This window comes from Branchiostoma lanceolatum, chromosome 13, assembly GCF_035083965.1.
Source record: "Branchiostoma lanceolatum isolate klBraLanc5 chromosome 13, klBraLanc5.hap2, whole genome shotgun sequence".
Lineage (NCBI taxonomy): Eukaryota > Metazoa > Chordata > Leptocardii > Amphioxiformes > Branchiostomatidae > Branchiostoma > Branchiostoma lanceolatum.
Window position 1 is genome coordinate 13,924,756 of NC_089734.1, and position 25,053 is coordinate 13,949,808.

The window sequence follows — 25,053 nt, forward strand, 5'->3', positions numbered from 1 at the left end:
AAGATAACGACAGGCCATACTCACTCGTTTGACGGTAAGCGAATCCCAGAACTCCAAAACCGGACACTTGTTGTGAAGAACTGCTGTACCAGCAGGAGCACTCCAGGCATCGTAGACGGTCTGCCCCGTTCCTTTCACCGTAGAGAATACGTCCAACCATGCAGCTATGGTGAATCGGGATCAATTCCTCATTAGTTATGTAAATGAAGTCAAAATTAGCATAATTTGCACTCCATTACATCTCTGACTAAGCTACCTGCATACTAAATATCATGGACATCCGTTGTTCCTTTGTTCAGTTATTCTCCTTAGAAGATATTCACAAAAACGCCCATGCAGTTCCAGAGCACGCAGCTACACCAATGTTCACTACATCACAAGCTATCTGACATCCAAAAATCAAGACCATAGCACGCCCAGGTCAAAAGATACAAAAATGAAAGTCCTGCTGCAGTACCAAGGTCACATACTAGGGGGGGGCCAAAATCAACCTTGAATTTTGGCTTTACAACGCCCGCCCACATACTAAATATCATATTCGTAATCCATCAAGAGGTTATTGAGTTATGCTGACTATAGTAGTGCGGAAACACAAACACACACAAACAGGCAGACAGACAGACACACGGACACACACAGAACTATATCTCTATTTTTCATAGAGACAATAAGTACCTTCGCCCGAAGGTTACGTTTTCAGTTTGCTATGGTGGAGTGACTGTGGATGAACGCGTGCTTGATGTAAACAGCATAACTTGAGAAGTTGTGGATGGTTATTCTTAGGATTTGGGCAGGTGGTCAGGTCTCGGAAAGACAAAGGTCAAGGTCAAGAATTGACCTCCTGGCGGCTACCTACGGTACTGCAGCGGAACTTGTATGTATGTGTTTTTGTATGTTTGTGGACAGCATAACCCGAGAAGCTGTGGATGGATCCTCTTGTTATTTGGTAGGTAGATAGGGATCGAATAAATGAAGTTCAAGGTCGAAAATGGGCTTCCTACGGTATTGCAATGGAGCTTGAAAGTTTGAGGTCTAATTTTCTGGAAGTGTTTGGGTCATATGATTTTTGTGCGGTGGATAGCTCTTGGAACGGGGAGTAAGTGGTGTACGTTTCGCCCCCCTACCGGTATGTTTGGAACTGCATTGGCCAATTTTGTTTCAAACCTTTCGAAGAGAATGACTCTAGTTAAAAATGGTATAAGTACATTACAATATTTTCTTTGTTGTCTAAGAATTGCTAGAATAACATCTAGACCAGCCTAAACTAGAAATAAAAATGCTTCAAAAATGCAAATAAATGATAACAATAGTAATAAGATATCAATTGTGCATATGACATACCTGCATTCTTTGTACGGGTTTGACCAATAACCGATCCGATGTTTTGAAAATACATTTTAGAATCTTTATTTCAAAACATAAAAATCGAAATTTTGTCAAATTTGAAATTCTAAAATTTTAGATATAAGAATAACATTACATCTGACATTCTATTTTGAAAATAAATAAATACATGTAGAAAAATTTGCTTACGATCACACCGCACATTGTCGCCTTCGATGTAGATGACCAAACGATCTGCCTTTCCAACATTGGCCGCTAGATGGGGTTAAAGTAAAAGTAAATAACTTAAATGTTTTACTCAATAGCATGAAATAATGTGATGTCTCTCAGATGATACAAGAGATCCCATATTTTACGTGGTCAAGACAAGGTTGATATGATAGCTGTAAAAATGTGACGACAATGTTGTTTAACATACTGTCGTCAATACAGGACCAAATATGGCGATAGGAAGAGTACGAGTGGCGAGTATGAGTTGCGTCGTGTGGCGAAATGGAGAGAGAACATTCGACTGTCAAAAAAGGGGACCCGAGTTCGATCCCGGCTTGCCCCCAGACATGTCTGAACATGCGCCTCGACGTTGTGCCCTTGGGAAAGGCACTTAACACGACTTTCCTCACTTAACTGAGGTGTAAATGAGTACCTAGCTCATCTAGGGTTAGGGACGTCCCTCGGATAGGACGTTAAATGGAGGTCCCGTGTTTGGGGAGAGCCACACCCCACGCCCGTAAAAGAACCCACCACACCTTTCGAAAAAGAGTAGGGGCATGCCCCGGTGTGCGATGGTCCAAAAACCCACAGTCGGCCGCACATGGGTTCGCACTTAGTAATAGCCTCCGGCTAGTTGGGCAACCCTGGCATTTACATGCCTAACCAATAAATAAATAAATAAAAAGAGTACGAGTGTGAGGGAGAATGGGGGAGGGAAAGAGGGTGACAGGGAGAGATACTAGTAGACAGAGAACTGGCACTTACTGTCGTCCCACCGGACACTGGTGCTCAGCTTAGAATACAGAACATGCGGGTGCTCGGCTGTAGATGCACGCTCCCAATTGCAAATTCCCGATGGTCCCGCGTCTGCCACCACAAGCCAACCACGGTCGTTCCCACACCCACCATGGTTTCGACTGATATAGAACCTCCTGTAATGAGTGTGATGAGTACAAGTGCACAGTTTTCTATGTGGTCGCACCGGCAGAATATAATACAACTTGATGATTACTCCTAGTGTCTGTTTCACTTTGAGCATATACATACATGTTACATACTCCAAACTCCACGAGTTTCAGTGACTTTCATAGATACGAAGTGCAAAATATAAAAGGGAATTTCGAGGTTAAGTATATAGGCCGCCTGCTGCACCCTCCTTTAGCAGTGCTGAAACCTCGCTCGGAAAACCCTCCCCCTTTGATTTGAGGTTTTGGTGAGGTCACCACCAAACAGCTTTCAGCCAATCAGAGGATTGCCACCAACTCATCTTGTGGAAAAAACGCAAAGGCAACCGGGAAGCTATCAGCCAAGGTTACGTCTTGCATCGTTACTTTGGGTTCAGAATAGAAATAACGTCTCTTTGTGCCAAATTAGGTTTGCTTATTCATTATGCATGGGCAACTAAGGGCTGTTTGTGGCAAATAAATCTAGCTAATTGAATATTTATGAGCAACTGTTATAATTTCTAACGTCACCAAAATTTCAAATCAGGGGGGGGGGAGAGCAGGGCTGGTGCCGGAAAGGTTTGCCGAGCGAGGATTCAGCACTGGTAGAGGACGGTCTCACTAAATACCGAAAACAACCGAAAATAACCGACAACAACCGAAAACAAGCGAACACTACCGAAAACAACCGAAAACAACCGAAAACAACCGAAAACAACAAATCACTAATTACCGAAAACAACTCCATTGGTAATATTAGGTAATATCTGATTCTCGCTTGAATTTGGTGTTGGTTCTTGTTTATCAACCTTTTTGGTTGTTTTCGGTTGTTTTCGAGTTGTTTTCGAGCTGTTTTCGGTAGTTTTTTCTTGTTTTTGAGTTCTTCCTGGTTGTTTTCGAGTTCTCGGTTGTTTTCGGTAATTGGTGATTTGGTTGTTTTCGGGTTGTTTTCGGTTGTTTTCGGCTGTTTTCGGTTGTTTTCGGTTGTTTTCGATTGTTTTCGGTATTTAGTGAGACCCCTACAGGAGGGTATCCTGCTTTAGAAACAGAACTTACCTTTGTGCATCATTGAGCCCTTCAACTGAGAAATAATTTATAGGATCTGTCATGATATCATTATATGGTGATGAGATTAGTCGAGCCCTTGTGAACCAGTCGGTCTTGCCTGAGTTTTCCCCATTGAAAATAAACTCTTTATTTCCATCGGAGGCCTCCAATACAATCTTCACCTAATAGGAGATGAACATATCAACTCATTCATAAAGGGCTTTGAAATACAATATCGGTGTTGTTGATGTAAATGGCATGATGTCTTTATTCGTAACAACGTTTCAAACTACATTGATATTTACAATGCTACTTAATATGCAAAAATACATCTTAAAATTAATGCAACTAATTGTGACAGAAAAAGAACCAACCAATATCCAGGGCAAGCACCTGGACCAATTGCTGTCAGTTTCATTACTTCTTTTGTACTTTAAAGATCTTTGTACTATCATGTTTTATCAATTACAAATGTACAGTTTTAGTTTGAAGCATTGTGATAAATATGCCGTGTTATCAGTTGTTTTATTTCATCTCCATAGTTTTATCAGCGGTGGTAAAGTAGTCATAAGAATTTTATGGAATTCATACCAGATTTACAGGGTGCATGCAACCCGCTACGAGAAGCATACACATTTTATGGAAAACATACAATCAATTACTAAAGAAACATTCGATTCTCAATGATTTTTGGCCATCGATCTAACACCGAATCTAGCTCAGTCTGGTGTAGTTGGTCTAATCTTACAGTAGTGCAGCTTGTAATTTGTGGAGTTTAACATGATGGGATACGCCATTATTAAAATGAATTAAGCTCTTAAAAGCCAAGATATTGTACGAAGAAATGGTTCTCCTGAATCCGCCATCTTGAATTTGGCGCTCATGTCACGTGACCAAACAGATAGTAACGAACGTATGTTCCTAGAATCGTATGAATTCCGAAAAATTAGTATGTTTCTACGTTATGGATCGTATAATGCTGTAAATTCGTGTGAATTCCGTAAAAAAATGTATGAATACTTTTTACGACCCCTGTTTATGTTTATGAGAAGTAAACTGCTGGATGTGCCGGATTTATTCTGTAAAGCCTCAATAAATAGATTAAAACAATGAGTTTTTTTCAGATTACAAGAAGCAAAACTTCATATGTATTGCAACCAAAAATCTTACTGAAAAAAAGGGTAAACAGCTGTAATAATATGTACAAATAAGCATCTTTTCTATACTCCAAGCAAGAGTTTTTTTCCTGCTATATGCAGACCGTTTCCAAAAACCAGTTCCCTACGGAATGCGTTCGCGGAATTTTTAGAATTTTTGTAAACCCTAAAGCAGCACCATATAAAAAGCTCCGCCCCTAAGGCGTCGCGAAAAACAGACGAACCCGTTTGATGGTAAGCGATGACCACTGCTCCACAATCGGACACTTGTGATGTGAAACTTCTACACCGGCAGCAGCATTCCAGGCATCCATGACTGTCTGCCCCGCCCCCTGGATAGTAGAAAATACTTCCAGCCATTGGGCATCTGCAGTTTGAAAAATAACCGGTAGAGGTCATTAGGCTGCATGGGTTGCAATTACTATCTTAAAATATGGTTCTATGTTGCTAAAATCATTAACGGAATGTACCGGGAGCGTCTGCGAGTCACTCTTCAGCATTTGGCTGTCAACAGAAGTATAAAACATGCTGATCTTTTCTATCTTATGCTAGGGTTACATTTCCAATCCGGGGTCCGACCGGGCAGTCTTTGGGATCGAAAAGTATGATATAAAAGACAATAAAAGCACAAAACGTTCTCAAATCATTTAAGAGCTTAGCTTGTGTAAATTCATGGACATACACGTTGATTTTTTGTTTACGTAAACAGCCCGGACGGGGCCCGGTTAGGAAATGTGACCCCAGCATAATAAACGATTCCATCGTAGGGTGCATATATTTCTTGATATCATTATAACAGTTATAGATACTTGATGCAAACTCTTAGGGCCCTGTCACACTTGTGCGTATATTCAAGTGCGCATGAGTTCCGCAGTAACATTATCTTGGCTTATGTAAATTTTGCGGGGAGGAAGTTGCTTTCTACTTTGACCCACCGTTGTGCAGTCTAGTTATGAAACCAAAGAAATTACTTCTTCGGCTGTAAACTTAACCTAAACCAAAAACATGTTAATGCGCAACCCATGCGGGCTTGTATATACGCACAAGTGTGACAGGGGCTTTACTAAGATTTCATACGCACCACAATGTCGTACGACATATGTGCCAAGAGTTTGACATTAAATCATAAACTGCCTTAGTGAAATAACGATCAGTGGATATCTATAAACTGCCAAATGTTATAATTCCTTACTTTGGCCTTTCGCCGGGTCCACCAGTAACACCAAGACGAGGCTCATACAGACCACCGCCGCACGGCGATCCATTCTGTTCACCTGCAGCAAAACAAAGTGTAAAATATTAACATAGAGATCTCATACCTCCGGGAAATATGAGTTGTAAATTTCCTGTTTTTAAATCATTCCTCATTGATTATGCCTTTTTTCAACGTGTCTAAAGCCATATGGAGCTTCGTAAATACTCATATCAGTCAACGTCTTAAGTATACATATCAACTACACAATATCAATTCTGGCAATTCTGTTTGTTTGTTTGTTTCTTTGCTTGTTTGTGTCTTTCCTTGTTATCTCCATGAAAAAAGGCTTTTTCATGGAGTACTGTTTTGCTTGCGTTTGGTGTTTGTGTGTATGTTTGTGTCACCGGTCGCTTAAAGTCACCATAACTGTAAAACCTGTACATGGATTGAAATGATTTTTGGTATGTGGGTGGGTGTTAGGTGGAGGAAGGTCAAGGTCGATTTTGGGCCTCCTAGCATGTGTGACTGGAACTGCAATGGCGTATTTGATAAAATCTTAAATGTAGAAGAACTGAAGAGTGGATGGACAGATCGTCATGTTCTTTGGTACACAGGTAGGTTAGACCAAGTTGTACACACTTAAGTGCAAACTATGCAGATGAGACCGAATTTGCATAAGTAAGGAGGTAAATCGTTTGCATGGGTGTCGTCGTATGCTTAAAGTCAGCATAACTGTAGAACGTGTAGATGGATTGTAGTGATATTTGGTATGTGGGTATGCGCTGGGAGGAGAATGGTCAAGGTCGATTTTGGGCCCCCTGGTTTGTGTCCCTGGAACTGCAATGGCCTATTTGTAAAAATGTTCTAAAGGGGTTTAACTGAAGAGAGGAACAACAGATTTTCATGTTATTTGGTACGTTGGTAGGTTGGATGGAGATGTACACACTGAAGTTCAAATCATGCGAAGTTATTGTGTTTGTGTGTGTGTGCGCGTGTGTGTAAGTTTGTGTCACCGTGTTTGTATGTATGTGTCACCGGAAGCTTAAAATCAGCATAACTGAAGAACGTGTGGATGGATTGAAATGATATTTGGTATGTGGGTAGGTGCTGGGAGGAGAAAGGTCAAGGTCGATTTTGGGCCCCCTGGTATGTGTCACTGGAACTGCAATGGCGTGTTTGTAAATATTTTCAAAGGAGAATAACTGAAGAAAGGAGCGACAGATTTTCATGTTATTTACTTGGCAGGTAGCTTAGAGAGGGATGTATACAATGAAGTGCAAATTATGCAAATTGGACTTAATTTGCCTAAGTAATGGGAAAATCTATATCTGCAGTGTTGGCCATTGTGGCACTTCTAACAGCTGTTGATAGCGAAAGTGGGTCACTGTGGAACCTGAGCCCCTGACAGCTGCAGGTGGCCGGGGGTCATACCATTGAGCGATATAGAATGGGGGGAACTGGTTTAATACAAAAAAAGTTTCATGGAGATTTTGGGTCCTAAGACTCTTGTTTGTTTGTTTGTTTGTTTGTTTGTTTGTTTAAACCTTCGTTTATTCATGTAATTTTTGTAATGTCACTTTTGATTAATTTACATACGTCACACGTATGCTGTCCAATCATTTACCACGCCGTGTATATGAATATTCGTATGTGCCATTTTGAATTTGTCGGTCAGAAAGATATTCCTATTGATCTGCTCAACATTGCATTCAACTTTTCCTAGATTGATTGAATTATTGTTTTTGAAACTACATTTCCCTAGGTAGCACATGATGTTGATTCACAACTTCACAACCCTTACCATGAATTTGAGGTAGCAAACCACTGTATTTCACGGTTTTTCACCTATAGGTTTAGGGATTTACATGGCTAAAGCCGTGTCCGCGTGGTCTATAGATCTGCGCACTCTGCCTCTCACCACATTTGGTTCCAATTCCGTGGAGCCAGCGGCCCGAGTTCGCGCCCGGGCCTGGACAAGATTGGAAAAGATGCGCATCGTCCTATCGGATGGGGACGTAAAGCCGGCGGCCCCGTGTATGAGGGAGCTTTAGGGCACCAAACCTCTGCACGTAAAAGAACCCAACACGCTTATCGAGAAGAGTAGGGGTGACCCGGTGTGCTTGGCCAAAAAAAAGCGAACCGTAGCGAAGCCGCATTGTACTAACGTTACCACAAGCTACTTGAAATAGCATCATGCTTCACCTCAAATGAGGATGCCTTGAACGAACGACGAACGATGGACCCCCACGTGATAACCGTCGACGCTTTGAAACTTCTAGTAGGGTGCACAAGCATGACACAACATTAGAATATGTATGACTTCAGGATATAATCTACAACGTATGTGAAAATCAGCTGAAATTTGCCAGCTCGTTCTCTTTTAAAAGCCATTTTTATATGACGCCCAGCGGAGGTCATCATACTGCACAGCAGTTGGCGATAAGAATATTCAGACTCGACCGAACAAATATCATAATTCAACTCGTACGGTCTAAAAACTGATGCATTTCTCAACCGTTCAACACAGTCTCTGCCTCACTGGCTTTCACGGAAGAATCTCTAATGCTTTGTCAAGTTCAATGACGCACTACTTTATGCCCGAACTACTTTTGGGGACTGGGTTCGCGGGTGAATATTGTGTTCTGCGACTTTGAACCACGACGATGTGGGTGGAATCACTGACAGCTGACTTCAGGGACTTTTTAGAAATTATATACTCACAAGGTTATCAGACAGAATATTCACGTCTGAGATACTAAACAACAAGCCTATTATGATCGTACTACGTCATCCGTCGCCACGGGACACAGTACTTAGTTACGACCCAGTAAAAGTGACACGCCGATTTCGTCATTTTGAAGTTCGCTTCTTTTGCAGTTTAGAGCCAAGTCGACAAAGTGAAAAACATCGTGGCAACTTAGAAGAAAGAAATACCATCACTTCAGTGGGTCCCTCTACTTGGACTCTTAAAGAAGGTCAAGTTATTTGTGAAAACAGCGCATCATCACTATATAAGGACGTAAAGCATGGAAACCAAATACAGTCTTCTTTACTTACAAGTACGAGAGGGTTTGACTGAATTTGGAAGTGGGACCTGTAACAGTTGCTGAGGACCTCGCTCAAGTCGCTGTATTTTTGTTGTGTGAATAAGTACTGATACACCAGAATGACGGAAATGCTTGAAGCACTAGAAGAATGCAACAGAAATGGGTCTTTTTTTTTCGAGAAGTCTGTATGCAGTCAAAAAGTACCTGTCCTGTATTTAACCCCTATTCCCAAATTCTAGGGCGGTCGGCGTGTGTTGCTATATATAAGCTTTTTACAAATCAAATCTTGCTGTACAAAATCAGGTAGGACTGTCTACGGGGAAGAGTACAGACAACAAAAGCCTCTTATCTGACTACGTCATACTTTGCCACAGGGCTCGGTGCTTAAAAAGCTCCCGTCTCACTGGGCTCGCGACCCGTTGGTGACCTCGCTGCGTCCTAGATTGAGTCAGCCTTCACATTACAATGGAAATATCATGCAGAACGTGCAACTTTGACTAAGAAGACAAAAAATCACACAAAGCTTGAAAAGATTCATTTTTTATCGCTAAAATTCGTTTAACGCGGTGTCAAATTGCCCGGTCGCAGCGAGGTCGGTCAACGTGTCGCGGGTCCAGTGAGAGCGGGGCTTTAGTTACCTTTCATTAGCTACATGTCTTGATAGTCAAGGGTAAAAGTCGGTCCAGTAAAACTCCATCGTTACCTTTTTTTGGAAAGTGAGACATCATCGCCTTAAATGCATTCTTTAATTGGTCCCCTTTAAGTAGGTCAAACTATTTGTCAAAACAACGCATTGCCATACATCGGGAGAACGGATACAGGTTACAATCTATCAACTTCATGAAGGGGAGCGTTTTAGATGCCAGCATGACTATAATCTTATAAAGCCTTTTTGCTATAGAGTCGTGAGAGGGAAAGGAAAGAATACAAATGGACAACGCTTCCTGACTCGTACGCACTCGCCGCAGGCTTGTGAAACACCCGTTCGGACTGACTTAAAAGAAGTGGGACCTATGGCACGCAATGGCGCAGAGTTCTACGCGCTTGCGAAGTGTCCTGACCGTCAGTAAACATTAAATCGTGGTTAAATGAAAGTGCAACATTAACATGTAGTCCCTAGGTAGCACTAACAAAGAAGTAAACTATGTGTCTATTGTCCTGTGGCTTCTGAATTCCGCTGTTGTGGAAAATGAAGAAACTGGCAGCGCACATATTTATGACCTTTCACAATTTGTCACATCGTGTACGTTAAAAACTGCTGTATAAAGGATGTTTACATACCGTCTCGGGGAGAACTGGCCGGAAAACCGTCTCAAAAAATGATTTCGAACAACTCTGACGAAAAATGACACTCGGATGCCCTACACGAATTGGTGTGAATCATGAGAAATGTGTTTACGGATTGGAACTTAAGTGGTCGAGCAACCGAACGGTCCTTTCCGAGAAGGCTGCATGCGGCAAAAAACAAAAGATGTCTTCTAATTATCCCATCATTCTATCTTAAGCCTAGGGCGTCGGGTGGATCGTTATCAATGCGTATGTGTATGTGTGTAGTCTAGACCATCTCGCTGTTAGAGACACCGTCTTTTGAATTGGTGTAGAGTACGGGGGTTTGAATCCCGGGTGACGACGATCCTGGAAAAGGGTTTAGTCTGCATCATGACGGGACGATAAGCCATGGTCCACTGTCCACTGTACTTGTCGAAATGAGCTGAGGGAATTTCTTTGGTACAATGAAGTCGTAAACAGTATATACGTACACATAGTGTCTGTTTCTGTTGTTGCCCTGACCGGTGGGAGATTCATTCTTTGGTGAGCAATTTTGCTCTGTATCATTTTTCCTTCCCTGTTATAAATGAATGAGCTGTTAGAGCTAGAGAGAAACATGCCAAATATGTCATGGGAAGAACTAGGTAAGCATCAAGAACGCCTGGATATCTAATCTGTTGAAGAAGATTCAGAATTGGCGATTTAAAAAATGTATATCCTTTTCTTTATGGAGGCTTGATGACAATTATATATCAGATTTTAAAGAGAAAATTAAAGTTTCAATAACTTGGATTCCTGAGTTTTTTTTTCTCTGCTTGGCACTCAGCATTTGGGAAAGAGTATGGAAGTGAAACACACACACACCACTACCAGCGGACCGACGACACCGCCCTGCTGTAGTGTGTGGTGCGGAGGACTTAAACTTCAATATGAAGCTGCAAAACAAAACGACGCGATCCACCAGAATAAAGACGTTTTCTGCAAATAAAATCTTGGTTTCAGATCATTAGTCATTCAGACTGTCTAAGGAAAAGATCCCAAACAAGAAGCCTTTCATTTTACTACATGTACGTCATCCATTCCCACAGGGCATGATGCTTAGTTACTGTCTACATTTGAGCCTACTTTTAGCTGTCTTTTTTTCAATAGTAAGGGGGCAAAGTCGGCAAAGTTAAACATCATGAAGGGAAGGAACACCTTTTTCCCATAGACTCCATTGTTGCCTTTTAGTGGGAAGCGAGACATTGTTGCCTTGAAAGTATTGTTTAAGTAGGTCTCTTTAAGTAGGTCAAAGTATTTGTGAAACCAGCTCATCGATCGCCATTTTATCTTCAGATACAGGTTGCAATCTACCGACTTCCCACAGTGGCATGCTTTGAAATGAAGCTAGTATGACTACAATCCGATACAACCTTCTTCTGTTAAACCATTAGAGGGAATTCGAAGGGAAAGCTCTATATGTCTGACGCGTACGGGCCAATCTAAGGCTTGTTTGCAAGATGTGCTGAACGCCTGCGGAGGGTCTAGACCGCCAGTAAAATCTACTGTCTTTAGTTAGAAGCGATAAATCATCGCCTCAGACATTATCATTTATCAAAGTAGGTCAATCTTGTTTTGAAGTCAGTGTATCGCCGTCATGTTTGGACATACATACAGGATACAGGTTTTAAACCACAAGTACCTATTAACTACTGTTGTGCGTTTCTGATGCAATATGACGACAATCTAATACAGCACTCTTTTGTATAACTGCAAGAGCGAAAGAAAATAATTCGAATGGACAGCCCTAGCTATCTGACGCAGACTTCTGTACATGCAGCATGCAGTGACACGCCGATTTCGTCATTTTAAAGTTAGCTTCTTCTGCAGTTTAGAGCCAAGTCGACAAAGTGAAAAACATCGTGGCAACTTAGAAGAAAGAAATATCATCACCTCAGTGGGTCCCTCTACTTGGTCAAATAACTCTCAGAACGTCAAGTTATTTGTGAAAATAGCGCATCATCACTATATAAGGACGTAAATCATGAAAGCCAAATACAGTCTTCTTTACTTACAAGTACGAGAAGGTTTGACTGAATCTGGAAGTGGGACCTGTAACAGTTGCTGAGGACCTCGCTCAAGTCGCTGTATTTTTGTTGTGTAAATAAGAATTAATACGCCAGAATGACGCAAAATGATTGAATCACTGCACTAGAAAAATGCGGCATAAATGGGTCTTTTTTTTTTCGAGAAGGGTGCATGCAGTAAAAAGTTATGTTTCCTATATTTTTTACCCCAATTCCCAAATTCTAGGGCGGTCGGCGTGTGTTGCTATATATCAGATTTTTAGACATCAAATCTTGCTGTATAAAATTAGGTAGGACTGTATACGGGGAAGAGTACAGACAACAAAAGCCTCTTATCTGACTACGTCATACTTTGCCACAGGGCTCGGTGCTTAAAAAGCCCCCTTCTCACTGGGCTCGCGACCCGTTGGTGACCTCGCTGCGTCCTAGATTGAGTTAGCCTTCACATTACAATGGGAATACCATTCAAAACGTACAAGTATGACTAAGAAGACAAAAAAAATTACACAAAGCTTAAAAAGATTAGTTTTTAATCGCTGCAATTCGTTTAGCGCGGTGTCAAAGCACTCGGTCGCAGCGAGGTCGGTCAACGTGTCGCGGGTCCAGTGAGAGGGGGGCTTTAGTTACCGTCTGATCTGAGCCGTTCATTAGCTACATGTCTTGATAGTCAAGGGTAAAAGTCGGTACAGTAAAACTTCATCGTTGCCTTTTACTGGAAAGCGAGACATTGCCGCCTAAAAGTTTTTTTTTAATTGGGCCCCTTTATGTAGGTCAAACTATGTGTGAAACTAACGCATTGCCATTACATCTGGAGAACTGATACAGGTTATAATCTACAGTATCTACTTCATCCAGTCGGTTGAGTAACTATTTTTGGCGAATCTTATAATAAAGCCTTTTTGCTATAGAGTCGTGAGAGGGAAGAATTCGTAGGGACAGTCCTACCTGATTCGTACGCAGTCGCCGCAGGCTTATAAGAAGTGGGACCTGTGGCACACAATGGCGCAGAGTTCTACACGCTTGCGAAGTGTCTTGACCGCCAGTAAACGTTTAAACTTGGTTAAATGAAAGTGCAACATTAACATTTAGTCCCTAGGTAGCACTAACAAAGAGGTAAACTATGTGTCTATTATCCTGTGGCTTCTGAATTCCGCTGTTGTGGAAAATGAAGAAACTGGCAGCGCACATATTTATGACCTTTCACAATTTGTCACATCGTGTACGTTAAAAACTGCTGTATAAAGGATGTTTACATACCGTCTCGGGGAGAACTGGCCGGAAAACCGTCTCAAAAAATGATTTCGAACAACACTGACGAAAAATGACACTCGGATGCCCTACACGAATTGGTGTGAATCATGAGAAACGTGTTTACGGTTTGGAACTTAAGTGGTCGAGCAATCGAACGGTCCTTTCCGAGAAGGCTGCATGCGGCAAAAAACAAAAGATGTCTTCTAATTATCCCATCATTCTATTTTAGGCCTAGGGCGTCGGGTGGATCGTTATCAATGCGTATGTGTATGTGTGTAGTCTACACCATCTAGCTGTTAGAGACACCGTCTCTTGAATTGGTGTAGAGTACGGGAGTTTGAATCCATGGTGACCACGATCCTGGAAAAGGGTGTAGTCTGCATCATGACGGGACGATAAGACGTGACCCACTGTCCACTATACTTGTCGAAAAGAGCTGAGAGAATTTCCCCCGGTACAATGAACCCGTAAACATTGTACGTAAACATAGCGTCTGTTTCTGTTGTTGCCCTGACCGGTGGGAGATTTATTCTTTAGTGAGCAATTTTGCTCGGGATCATTTTCCTCCCTGTTATAAATGACGCGATCCACAGGTCACTGACAGCTGACTTCAGGGACTGTTTAGAAATGATATATTCACAAGGTTATCAGTGAGAATATTTACGTCTGAGATACTAAACAAAAAAAAACCACGAACAAGTTGTCACAAATTGCGAATCGAATCAGGAAGACATAACCGCACCCCTCTAGAGCAAAGAATCTGCCAATTTTGTAGTCTAGGTGAAGTAGAAGACGAAGTACATTTTATTGTAGACTGTCCTTTGTATGATAGCGATAGAATAATTCTTTTCAGTTATGTGTTAAGTAAATTCCCCCACTTTAGATACCTGAATAGTAGAGAGAAATTTATATTTCTTGCAGCCTTTGATAGACCAACTCTAACTAATCACACAGCCTCCTACATTTATACAATTACCAAGAAGCGAGAGGAAGTCGAAAATACTAGAGTATGCTAGATGTTTATGTACAGTAATACTCGTGAATATTTATATATTTGTTAACATGTGACCTGTGCTTAGCCCAGTGGAGCAAACATGTACAATAAAGGTCTTCTTCATTCATTCATTATGATCGTACTACGTCATCCGTCCCCACGGGACACAGTACTTAGTTACGACCTAGTAAAGTGACACGCCGATTTCGTCATTTTGAAGTTCGCTTCTTTTGCAGTTTAGAGCCAAGTCGACAAAGTGAAAAACATCGTGGCAACTTAGAAGAAAGAAATACCATCACTTCAGTGGGTCCCTCTACTTGGACTCTTAAAGAAGGTCAAGTTATTTGTGAAAACAGCGCATCATCACTATATAAGGACGTAAAGCATGAAAACCAAATACAGTCTTCTTTACTTACAAGTACGAGAAGGTTTGACTGAATTTGGAAGTGGGACCTGTAACACTTGCTGAGGACGTCGCTCAAAACGCTGTATTTTTGTTGTGTAAATAAGAATTGATAGGCCAGAATGACGCAAAATGATTGAATCATTGCATTAGAAGAATGCAACAGAAATGGGTCTTTTTTCGAGAAGGCTGCATGCAGTAAAAAATTATGTTATGTGTCCTGTATTTAACCCCTATTCCCAAATTCTCGGGCGGTCGGCGTGTGTTGCTTTGTATCAGCTTTTTAGAAATCAAATCTTTCTGCATAAAATTAGGTAGGACTGTCTACGGGGAAGAGTACAGACAACAAAAGCCTTTTATCTGACTACGTCATACTTTGCCACAGGGCTCGGTGCTTAAAAAGCCCCCGTCTCACTGGACCCGCGACCCGTTGGTGACCTCGCTGCGTCCTAGATTGAGTTAGCCTTCACATTACAATGAGAATACCATGCAAAACGTACAAGTATGACTAAGAAGACAAAAAAATCATACAAAGCTTAAAAAGATTCGTTTTTTATCGCTGAAATTCGTTTAGCGCGGTGTCAAATAACTCGGTCGCAGCAAGCTCTAGGTCGGTCAACGTGTCGCGGGTCCAGTGAGAGGGGGGGCTTTAGTTACCGTCTGATCTCAGCCTTTCATTAGCTACATGTCTTGATAGTTAAGGGTAAAAGACGGTACAGTAAAACTCCATCGTTGCCTTTAAGTGGAAAGTGAGACATCATCGCCTTAAATGCATTTTTTAATTGGGCCCCTCTAAGTAGGTCAAACTATTTGTCAAAACAACGCATTGCCATTGCTTCTGGAGAACTGATACAGGTTATAATCTACAGTATCTACTTTATCCAGTTGCTTGAGTTACTATTTTTGGAGATTCTTATCAAGCCTTTTTGCTATAGAGTCATGAGAGGAAAGAGTTCGCAGGGACAGTCCTACCTTACTCGTACGCACTCGCCGCAGGCTTGTGAAACACCCGGTGGGACTGACTTAAAAGAAGTGGGACCTGTGGCACACAATGTCGCAGAGTTCTACAAGCTTGCGAAGTGTCTTGACCGCCAGTAAACGTATAAAGGTGGCAACATAAACACGTTGTCCCTGGGTGGCGCGAACAAAGAGGTAAACTATGTGTCTATTATCCTGTGGCTGATGAATTCCGCTGTTGTGGAAAACGAAGAAACTTGCAGCGCACACATTTATGACCTTTCACAATTTGTCACATCGTGTACGTTAAAAACTGCTGTATAAAGAAAGTTTAAATACCGTCTTGGGGAGAACTGGCCGGAAAACCGTCTCAAAAATGATTTCGAACAACTCTGACGAAAAATGACACTCGGATGCCCTCCACAAATTGGTGTGTATCATGAGAAACGTGTTTACGGATTGGAACTTAAGTGGTCGAGCAACCGGACGGTCCTTTCCGAGAAGGCTGCATGCGGCAAGAAACAAAATATGTCTTCTAATTATCTCATCATTATACCCTAAGGCGTCGGGTGGATCGTCATCAATGCACACGAGGGGTGATCAATAAGTCCTCGGCCTCACCCAGAAATAAGATCCAGAACTCAAATTTTGGAGCATGATTATGTAGTTTGACATCTTTTAGCAATATCCACGAAATTCAAAATTGTTGTAAGTCGACGTCCATTTGAAAACTATTAAGTAGGTGACGAGAAAAACAAGGATACACTGTGGTCAGAGCTGTGTGGGTCGAGTTCTTCATGCCATGGATCGGCATAAAATCTTCGAAGACATTCAATTTGTCAAAATGTTCGATAACGATTCCTTTCTTATTTCAACTAAAAAGAAGTGGGTATCTGACTTTCAGCAGAGCAAGCCGGCCCGCACACCTTAAGTCACGGCTCAATTGTCCATGTTTTTATCCTTCTACCTCACCTAATGTTACTGAGTGTCGTCTGTAAAGTAATGATCAGAATGATTTTAAGTAGATATTGCTAAAAGATGTCAGGTTTGGAGGGGGGCGCACACATCTCAGAAGGAGAGCGGCGGTTGCATTTTGCCTTTTTTCAGACAGAAAGGAAGTCATTTCCTGCAACTTCAGCTTTACATCTGAAATTTCCAGTTTTGAGCAAAATTACAGGCTTAATGCTGGGTAAAAATTGGAAGATATACCCTAACTTTGAAAATCAACAGGATGGAGCTGGGATTAGAACAGGATGGAGGAGCGCCACTGTTCCATCTTTAGGGAGACCCCTGCGCCTCGTATGTGTATGTGTGTAGTCTACACTATCTAGCTGTTAGAGACACCGTCTCTTGAATTGGTGTAGAGTACGGGAGTTTGAATCCATGGTGACCACGATCCTGGAAAAGGGTGTAGTCTGCATCATGACGGGACGATAAGACGTGACCCACTGTCCACTGTACTTGTCGAAAAGAGCTGAGGGAATTTCCCCCGGTACAATGAACCCGTAAACATTGTACGTACACATAGAGTCTGTTTCTATTATTGCCTGACCGGTGGAAAATTTTGCTCGGGATCAGTTTCCTTCCCTGTCATAAATGACGCGATCCAAAGCCACAGGTCACTGACAGCTGACCTCAGGGACTTTTAAGAAATGATATATTCACAAGGTTATCAGTAAGAATATCTATATCTGAGATACCAAACAACAAGCCTATTATGATCGTACTACGTCATCCGTCGCCACGGGACACAGTACTTAGTTACGACCTAGTAAAAGTGACACGCCGATTTTGTCATCTTAAAGTTCGCTTCTTTTGCAGTTAAGAGCCAAGTCGACAAAGTGAAAAACATCGTGGCAACTTAGAAGAGTACAGACAACAAAAGCCTCTTATCTGACTACGTAATACTTAGCCACAAGGCTCGGTGCTTAAAAAGCTCCCGTCTCACTGGAACCGCGACACGTTGGCGACCTAACTGCGTCCTAGATTGAGTTAGCCTTCACATTATAATGGGAATACCATGGAACGTACAAGTATGACTAAGAAGACAAAAAAAATCCCACAAAGCTTAAAAAGATTCGGTTTTTATCGCTGAAATTCGTTTAGTCGCAGCGAGGTCGGTCAACGTGTCGCGGGTCCAGTGAGAGGGGGGCTTTAGTTACCGTCTGATCTGAGCCTTTCATTAGCTACATGTCTTGATAGTCAAGGGTAAAAGTCGGTACAGTGAAACTCCATCGTTGCCTTTTAATGGAGAGCGAGACATTATCACCTTAAATGTATTTTTTACTTGAGCCCCACTAAGTAGGTCAAACTATGTGTCAATCCAACGCATTGCCAATACATCTGGAGAACGGATACAGGTTACAATCTATCTACTTCATGCAGGAGAAGGTTTTAGATGCCAGCATGACAATAATCTTAAAAAGCCTTTTTGCTATAGAGTCGTGAGAGGGAAAGGAAAGAATACAAATGGACAACGCTACCTTACTCGTACGCACTCGCCGCAGGCTTGTGAAACACCCGTTCGGACTGACTTAAAAAAGAAGTGGGACCTATGGCACACAATGGCGCAGAGTTCTACACGCTTGCGAAGTGTCTTGACCGTCCGTAGACGTTAAATCGTGGTAAAATGAAAGTACAACATTAACACAGTCCCTGGGAATCACTAACAAAGAGGTAAACTATGTGTCTATTATCTTGTGGATTCTAAATTCCGCTGTTGTGGAAAATGAAGACACTTGCATCGGGCATATTTATGACCTTTCACTATTTGTCACATCATGTACGTTAAATACTGCTGTATAAAAGATGTTTACATACCGTCTTGAGCTGAATTGGCCGGAAAACCGTCTCACAAAAATGATTTCGAACAACTCTGACGAAAGATGTGACGCTCGGATACCCTATACGACTTGGCGTTAATCATGAGAAATGTATTCATGGGCTTAAGAGGTTTCAAACTAAATAGACGAATGTAACAGAACTGGTTGAGCAACAGGAGGGTCCTTTCCGAGAAGGCTGCGTGCGGCAAGAAACAAAAGATGTCGTCTAATTATCCCATCATTCTACCCCAGGCCTAGGGCGTCGGGTGGATCGTCATCAATGCGTATGTGTATGTGTGTAGTCTTCACCATCTAGCTGTTAGAGACAATGTTTGACTGGGAAATACTAGACAGTAAACTATGCTCATACTGTGAAAATGAAGATGACACCAGTACTCATCTCTTTGGACAATGTTCTGAATTATCAAAATTCTGGAAAGATACTGAACACTGGATTAGCCAACAAGTTAACTTCCCGGTCAGATTGAGCCTGCACAATGTTATATTTGGTGTCCTAGGAAAATGCCCACCTATTCTAAATACACTTATACCACTTGCAAAAATGTATATATTTCAAAGTATAGACTCCAAAGTAGTTTCTTTAAAAGGATTTGTTGATTTTGTTAGAACCTGTTGTAAGTTGGAATTCATTATAGCACAGAAATGTCAAAAGGTTAAAAAAACATTTTGGGAAATGGGGAACATTACACAATTATCTTATTAATTAGGAAACACGTTTTGCAAACCGTCTGGAATATTATTTAGGTTTCTGTCTTTACACCGTCTACATTTTTCCTACTACATGTACTGTATTATACTTGAAATGTAATAAAAACAAAATAGATAAAGAAGCTGTTAGAGACACTGTCTCTTGAATCGGTGTAGAGTACGGGAGTTTGAATCCATGGTGACCACGATCCTGGAAAAGGGTGTAGTCTGCATCTTGACGGGACGATAAGCCGTGGTCCACTGTCCACTGTACTTGTCAAAAAAGCTGATGAAATATCTTCGGTTCAATGAAGTCGTAAACATTATATACGTAAGCATTGCGTCCGTTTTTGTTGTTGTCCTGACCAATGGGAGATTTATTCTTTAGTGAGCAATTTTGCTCGGTATCATTTTCCTTCCCTGTTATAAATGAACGAGCTGTTAGAGCTAGAGAGAAACATGCCAAATATGTCATGGGAAGAACTAGGTAAGCATCAAGAACGCCTGGATATCTAATCTGTTGAGGAAGATTCAGAATTTTCGATTTAAAAAATGTATATCGTTTTCTTTATCGAGGATTGATAACGATTAAATGTCTGCTTAAAAGAGAAAATCAAAGTTTCAAGAACTTCGACTCCTGAGGTTATTTTCTCAGCTTAGCACACAGCATTTTGGAAAGAGTTACCAAGCAGATCTCCGCGGTGCTAAAATCGTACAAGCTAGCCAGAGAAGTTCCAGTCAGCCAGGGAAGTTGTCAGGCACCGTCTTCTATAAAACTCCTTCTGCCAGTTGGATACGGTCTTTGCAACCGTTGGGTCTGCTTGGAGACTAGGAAAAAGTATAGATGTGAAACACACACAGCACGATCAGCGGACTGCCCCCCCCCCCCCCTGCTGTAGTGTGTGGTGCGGAGGACTTAAACTTCAATTGGGAGCTGCAAAACAAAGCAACGCGATCTACATCACATTCTCTTCTTCTAGAATAAAGACGTTTTCTGTCGAATAAACCTTGCTTCCAAAGATGAGTAGTCATTCAGACTGTCTACGGAAAAAAAATCCCAAATAAGAAGCCTTTCATTTAACTGTACGTCATCCATTCCAACAGGGCTCGATGCTTACTTACTGTCTGAGCGCAAGTGACACGACGATTTGAGCCTGCATTTAGTTGTCTTTTTATGAAAGTAAAGGAAGGAAATTCAGCAAAGTAGAACATCGTGAAAGGAAGAAACACCTTTTTCCCGTAGACTCAATCGTTAGTGGGAAGCGAGACATTGTCACCTTAAAGGTGTACTATATTTACTGTCTACGGGGAAGAGTACAAACAACAAAAGCCTCTTATCTGACTATACTTCATACTTTGCCACAGGCTTAGTTACCGTCTGATCTGAGCACAAGTGACAAGAAGATTTGAGCCGTCATTTATCTGTCTTGGTAGTAAAGTCGGCAGAGTAAAAGATCATGGAAGGAAGGAACATCTGTCTCGTAAACTCCATTGTTGCCTTTTATTCGAAAGCGAGACATTGTCGTCTTCGAAGTATTGTTTAAGTAGGTCTCTTTAAGTAGGTCAAATTATTTGTGAAACCAGCGCATCGCCATAATATCTTGAGATACCGGTTGCAATCTACCTACTTCCCACATGTACAGTGGCGTGTTTTAAAATGATGCCAGCATGACCACAATCCGATACAGCCTTCTTCTGTTAAACCATTAGAGGGAAATCGAAGGGAAAGCTCTATATATCTGACGCGTACGGGCCAATCTAAGGCTTGTTTTCATGTAAAACGCGGCAGGACTGACTTAAAAAGAAGTGGACCCTGTGACACAAAATGGCACAGAGTGCTAAACCCCTGCAGAGTATCTTGACTGCCAGTAAAATCTGCTGTCTTTGGTAAGAAGCGATAAATCATCGCCTTCAGTTCTCACATCTTTGATTATTTTTTCTATGATGAAATTGTTTATGATGTTTATGTGAATCTGGTGCTTTTTATTTGTACCTGTAAAGTGGTTATTGTGATTTGAATATGTAAAGCGTGAAGTGTTTTACATATCCATATGTTTCATATATAAATGTTTTCCTTTTGAAAGTCATAGAATGTGTAAAATATATAATGAAATCAGACAAGTGGTAAGTCTTAAATTCAAACAACAGGGAAGGAAAACCCTGCACAGAAACCCAAGGATGACATCCCTGCACAAAAGTCCTTGGGAAGAAACCCTAGCTCAGAAAATCCAGGGGGGTTGAAACACCCCTGTCAAAAAGGTCCTAGGGAGCACACCCTAGCCAAAAAGCCAGTGGGAATGATCCCTGTAGATAAATGGAACTAGGGAGCGCACCCTAGCCAAAAAAGCCAGTGGGAATGACCCCTGCAACAATATGTAAATGTGTATATCTGTGGAATTTTAATGTAAATTTACTGTTATGTTATGTACTGATGTATGTTCGAATAAAATTTAAAAGAAATAAATCATCGCCTCAGACATTATCATTTATCAAAGTAGGTCAATTTTGTTTTGAAGTCAGTGTATCACCGTCATGTTTGGACATACATACAGTATACAGGTTTCAAACCACAAGTACCCAGCTAAATAACTACTGGTGTGCGTTTCTGATGCAATATGACTACAATCTAATACAGCACACTTTTGTATAACTGCAAGAGGGAAAGAAAATAATTCGAAGGGACAGCCCTAGCAAACTGACGCAGACTTATGCACATGCAGCACACGGTAGGACTGACTATGACACAAAATGGCGCAGAGTGCTAAACACTTAGCAAAGTGTCTTGACCGCCAGTAAAAGTAGTTGAATGAAAATGCAACATACACACATGCATGGCTAAGTCCCTATAGTCCCTGGGTAGTTAAGTATTTGCCTGTGGCTTCTAAACTCAGCTACACAGGTGCAAAAATAGACACATTGTACCGATTCGTGATCTAGCATTATTTGTCACATCGTGTACCTTCGATACCATTGTATAAAGAATGTTTACATACCTTTGTAGGTGAAACAGCCCAGAAACCGTCTCAAAGAAATGAAAAACTCCTGAGAAAAAAGTGACACACCTGTACCGTGTGCGACTAGGCGCGAATACTAGACGAACCCAGCAGACGTCCTTCGCGCAAACATATGAGGGTACTTTCCAAGAAAGCTCCACACAGCAAGAAACAAAAGATGTGTCGTTTATCTACATAATGGTAGACCAATTATCTTTTTAAGGTCGACATGTTTAGTGATGCGCATGAGGAGTCCAGCGGTAAGTGACCCCGTCTCTGGATATAGAGTAAAGGAGTTCGAACCTAAAGATATGTTTTGTTTCATGTCGCTTGCAGCCTTCTCGTAAATGACCCTCCAGAAGTTTTAACATATCCTTTGCATTTCTAATAGGTGTGTTACATTTTACTGTGGTCTGCGACTTTTTCAAGCAATGTAGTTAAGGTAGCAGAACACAGTTTTCGGTCTATGGGGGTTTCTATAGTTAAGGACCACCAAGTGACCAATATCGACGTGGATGAAATAATAGTAGGGTACCCTACAAAATCACGACAAATGAATATGTTGAAGTCAAGGGTACGATCTACAAAATAACTAAAAACAAAAAAAAATTATGGTTTTATAACAATTTTACGGCCACTTTAATATGGGGTCATGCGGGGTCATACGGAACTGCAGCCGATTCACCTAGGCAGGCAGCTACAAAGGTCACGCGCAAATTTATACGCCGAATGGGAAAACTTCACAATCTCATTCGTACGATCTAAAAGCCCACTTATCATACTGCCATACTGTAAAGTTCGTTCCTCGCTGGCATTATCGTCAACGTTTTTTTACACACGGTTCAAGGTTTAGGGCGCACTACTTTTTTTACCGCACGTCACAGACTCCGGGGGTTGAGGCGAAATACTGTGTGCTGCTACCTTAAGTGACCGACGACAGCCGATGTTCGAACCTAGCCTGAGTAACCTTTGTAGCCCTCCCAGGCGCCGGGATTATTTTTTGGGGGAGCGTTGATTTGCGTTTTTTAAAACTTATCAAGGTCAGGGTCTTTTCCTGGGTCGGCGTATAAGGGTTCCCCAGCAAAACGGGTTCCCCATGGCCCAGCAAAAGACCCTGGCTCTGATAAGTTAAAAATACGAATCAGGGCTTCCCCAAAAAAGTATCACTGGTGCTGCCTGGGAGGCCTGCAAAGGAGGCTAGGTTCGAACACCGACTGTCGTCGGTCACCTAACTACACTACATTGTACTTGAAATGTAGCAGTCCGCAGTAAAATGTAAAACACATGTTAAAAATGCAAAGGATATCTTAAAACTTCTGGAGGGTCATTTACGAGAAGGCTACAAGCGACAAGAAAGAAAACATAATTTCCTCTTATCCTCTACCAGAGAAAGAGAGAGAGAAAATTAGACATAGACAAAAACTCCGTAATAATCATACAAGTCATGTAAAATAATAGAATAGATACAATTTGCTCGCTTTCTCCTCTATTTGGTCGATTTCTACTCTTTCCAGCCACGTCTGGAGCCTGGTAGAGGCTAATTTACTCTATCTAACCCAGCATACTATTCTAGGGGGAGAGGTCTGTGTTCCTATAAAGAAGCATTTTTGAAACGAAAAAAACTTAATTCATTTAATCAAAGATTATTAGTCGGACTGTCCACGGAGAAGATAACTAACAACACGCTTCCCAACCGACTACGTCACCATTGCCACAAGTCTCTCTCTCTTTTTCTCTCTTTCTTCCTCCCTCTTTCTCTCTCTTTCTCTCTCTTTCTCTCTCTCCTCTCTTTCCCTCTCTCTCTCTTTGTCCTTCTTTTTATCTCCCTTTCTTTCTCTCCTTTTTGCTCTCTCTTTCTCTGTCTCTTTCTTTCTACTCTTTCTCTCTCTCTCTTTCTCTGTCTGTCTCTCCCTTTCTCTCTCTTGAGTGGCGGTTAATATCCCTGATAAGACAGCCAGTGGGGGTACTACTACTGCCTATCTTTAATATGTAACACATAGCCATGATCGTCACATAAACTCATGATTATGATAAATTGGGCAACGTTATAAAACGAAATAGACACAGGGCCGTCGTCTTTGAGTATCATCCAAAAGATACACATGCATGGCATCATGAAAATAATATTGTAGGCAAGAGGATTGCCAGAGAAGCATATTCGTGTGAGATATCCTTATTTCGGTGATTGGAAAAAAAATCACTATTGAAATCATTAGACATAGACAAAAACTCCGTAATAATCATACAAGTCATGTAAAAATTACATTTTGATACAAGTTCTGCCACATTGTACCATCCTTGATACTTCATTGCATGGTTCAGCAAGTTATAGCAACTAAGAAAACGTGATTGTTTTTTTCAAATATGTTCGCAAACAATTTCCCAAAAACGTACGTTAATTGTACGTAAGTAAAGAAAATCTTCAAAAAGGTAATAATAATGCAATTATTGGGACCTACTCAGTACCACTAAAGTCATTGCAAAATTGTTAAACAATTTGACAACAAATAGTTCATATCTTACATATAGATACTCAAATCTATAAAAAAACAGGACATAAAACTATCGCTATTATATCATTCAGCATACTAGAGTTCTGCCCATAGACCAGACAACCCATTGAAATAAGGTATTAACTTGAGTGCA

General features: G+C 41.3%; 1 protein-coding gene across 1 annotated transcript in view; it reads right to left on the reverse strand.

Moving 5' to 3' along the window:
* Positions 1-22,493, reverse strand: part of LOC136447671 (uncharacterized) — a 36,718-nt gene extending 14,225 nt beyond the window's left edge. Inside the window, exons 1-7 of the mRNA XM_066446712.1 lie at positions 22,408-22,493; positions 5,895-5,976; positions 4,927-5,069; positions 3,555-3,727; positions 2,320-2,486; positions 1,534-1,599; positions 25-164 (exon numbers count right to left, since the gene is read on the reverse strand). Of these exons, the coding sequence (XP_066302809.1) occupies positions 25-164; positions 1,534-1,599; positions 2,320-2,486; positions 3,555-3,727; positions 4,927-5,069; positions 5,895-5,967 (762 nt within the window). The 5' untranslated portion in view covers positions 5,968-5,976; positions 22,408-22,493. The remainder of the gene's footprint in view (positions 1-24; positions 165-1,533; positions 1,600-2,319; positions 2,487-3,554; positions 3,728-4,926; positions 5,070-5,894; positions 5,977-22,407) is intronic.
* Between the last annotated feature and the right edge of the window lie 2,560 nt (positions 22,494-25,053).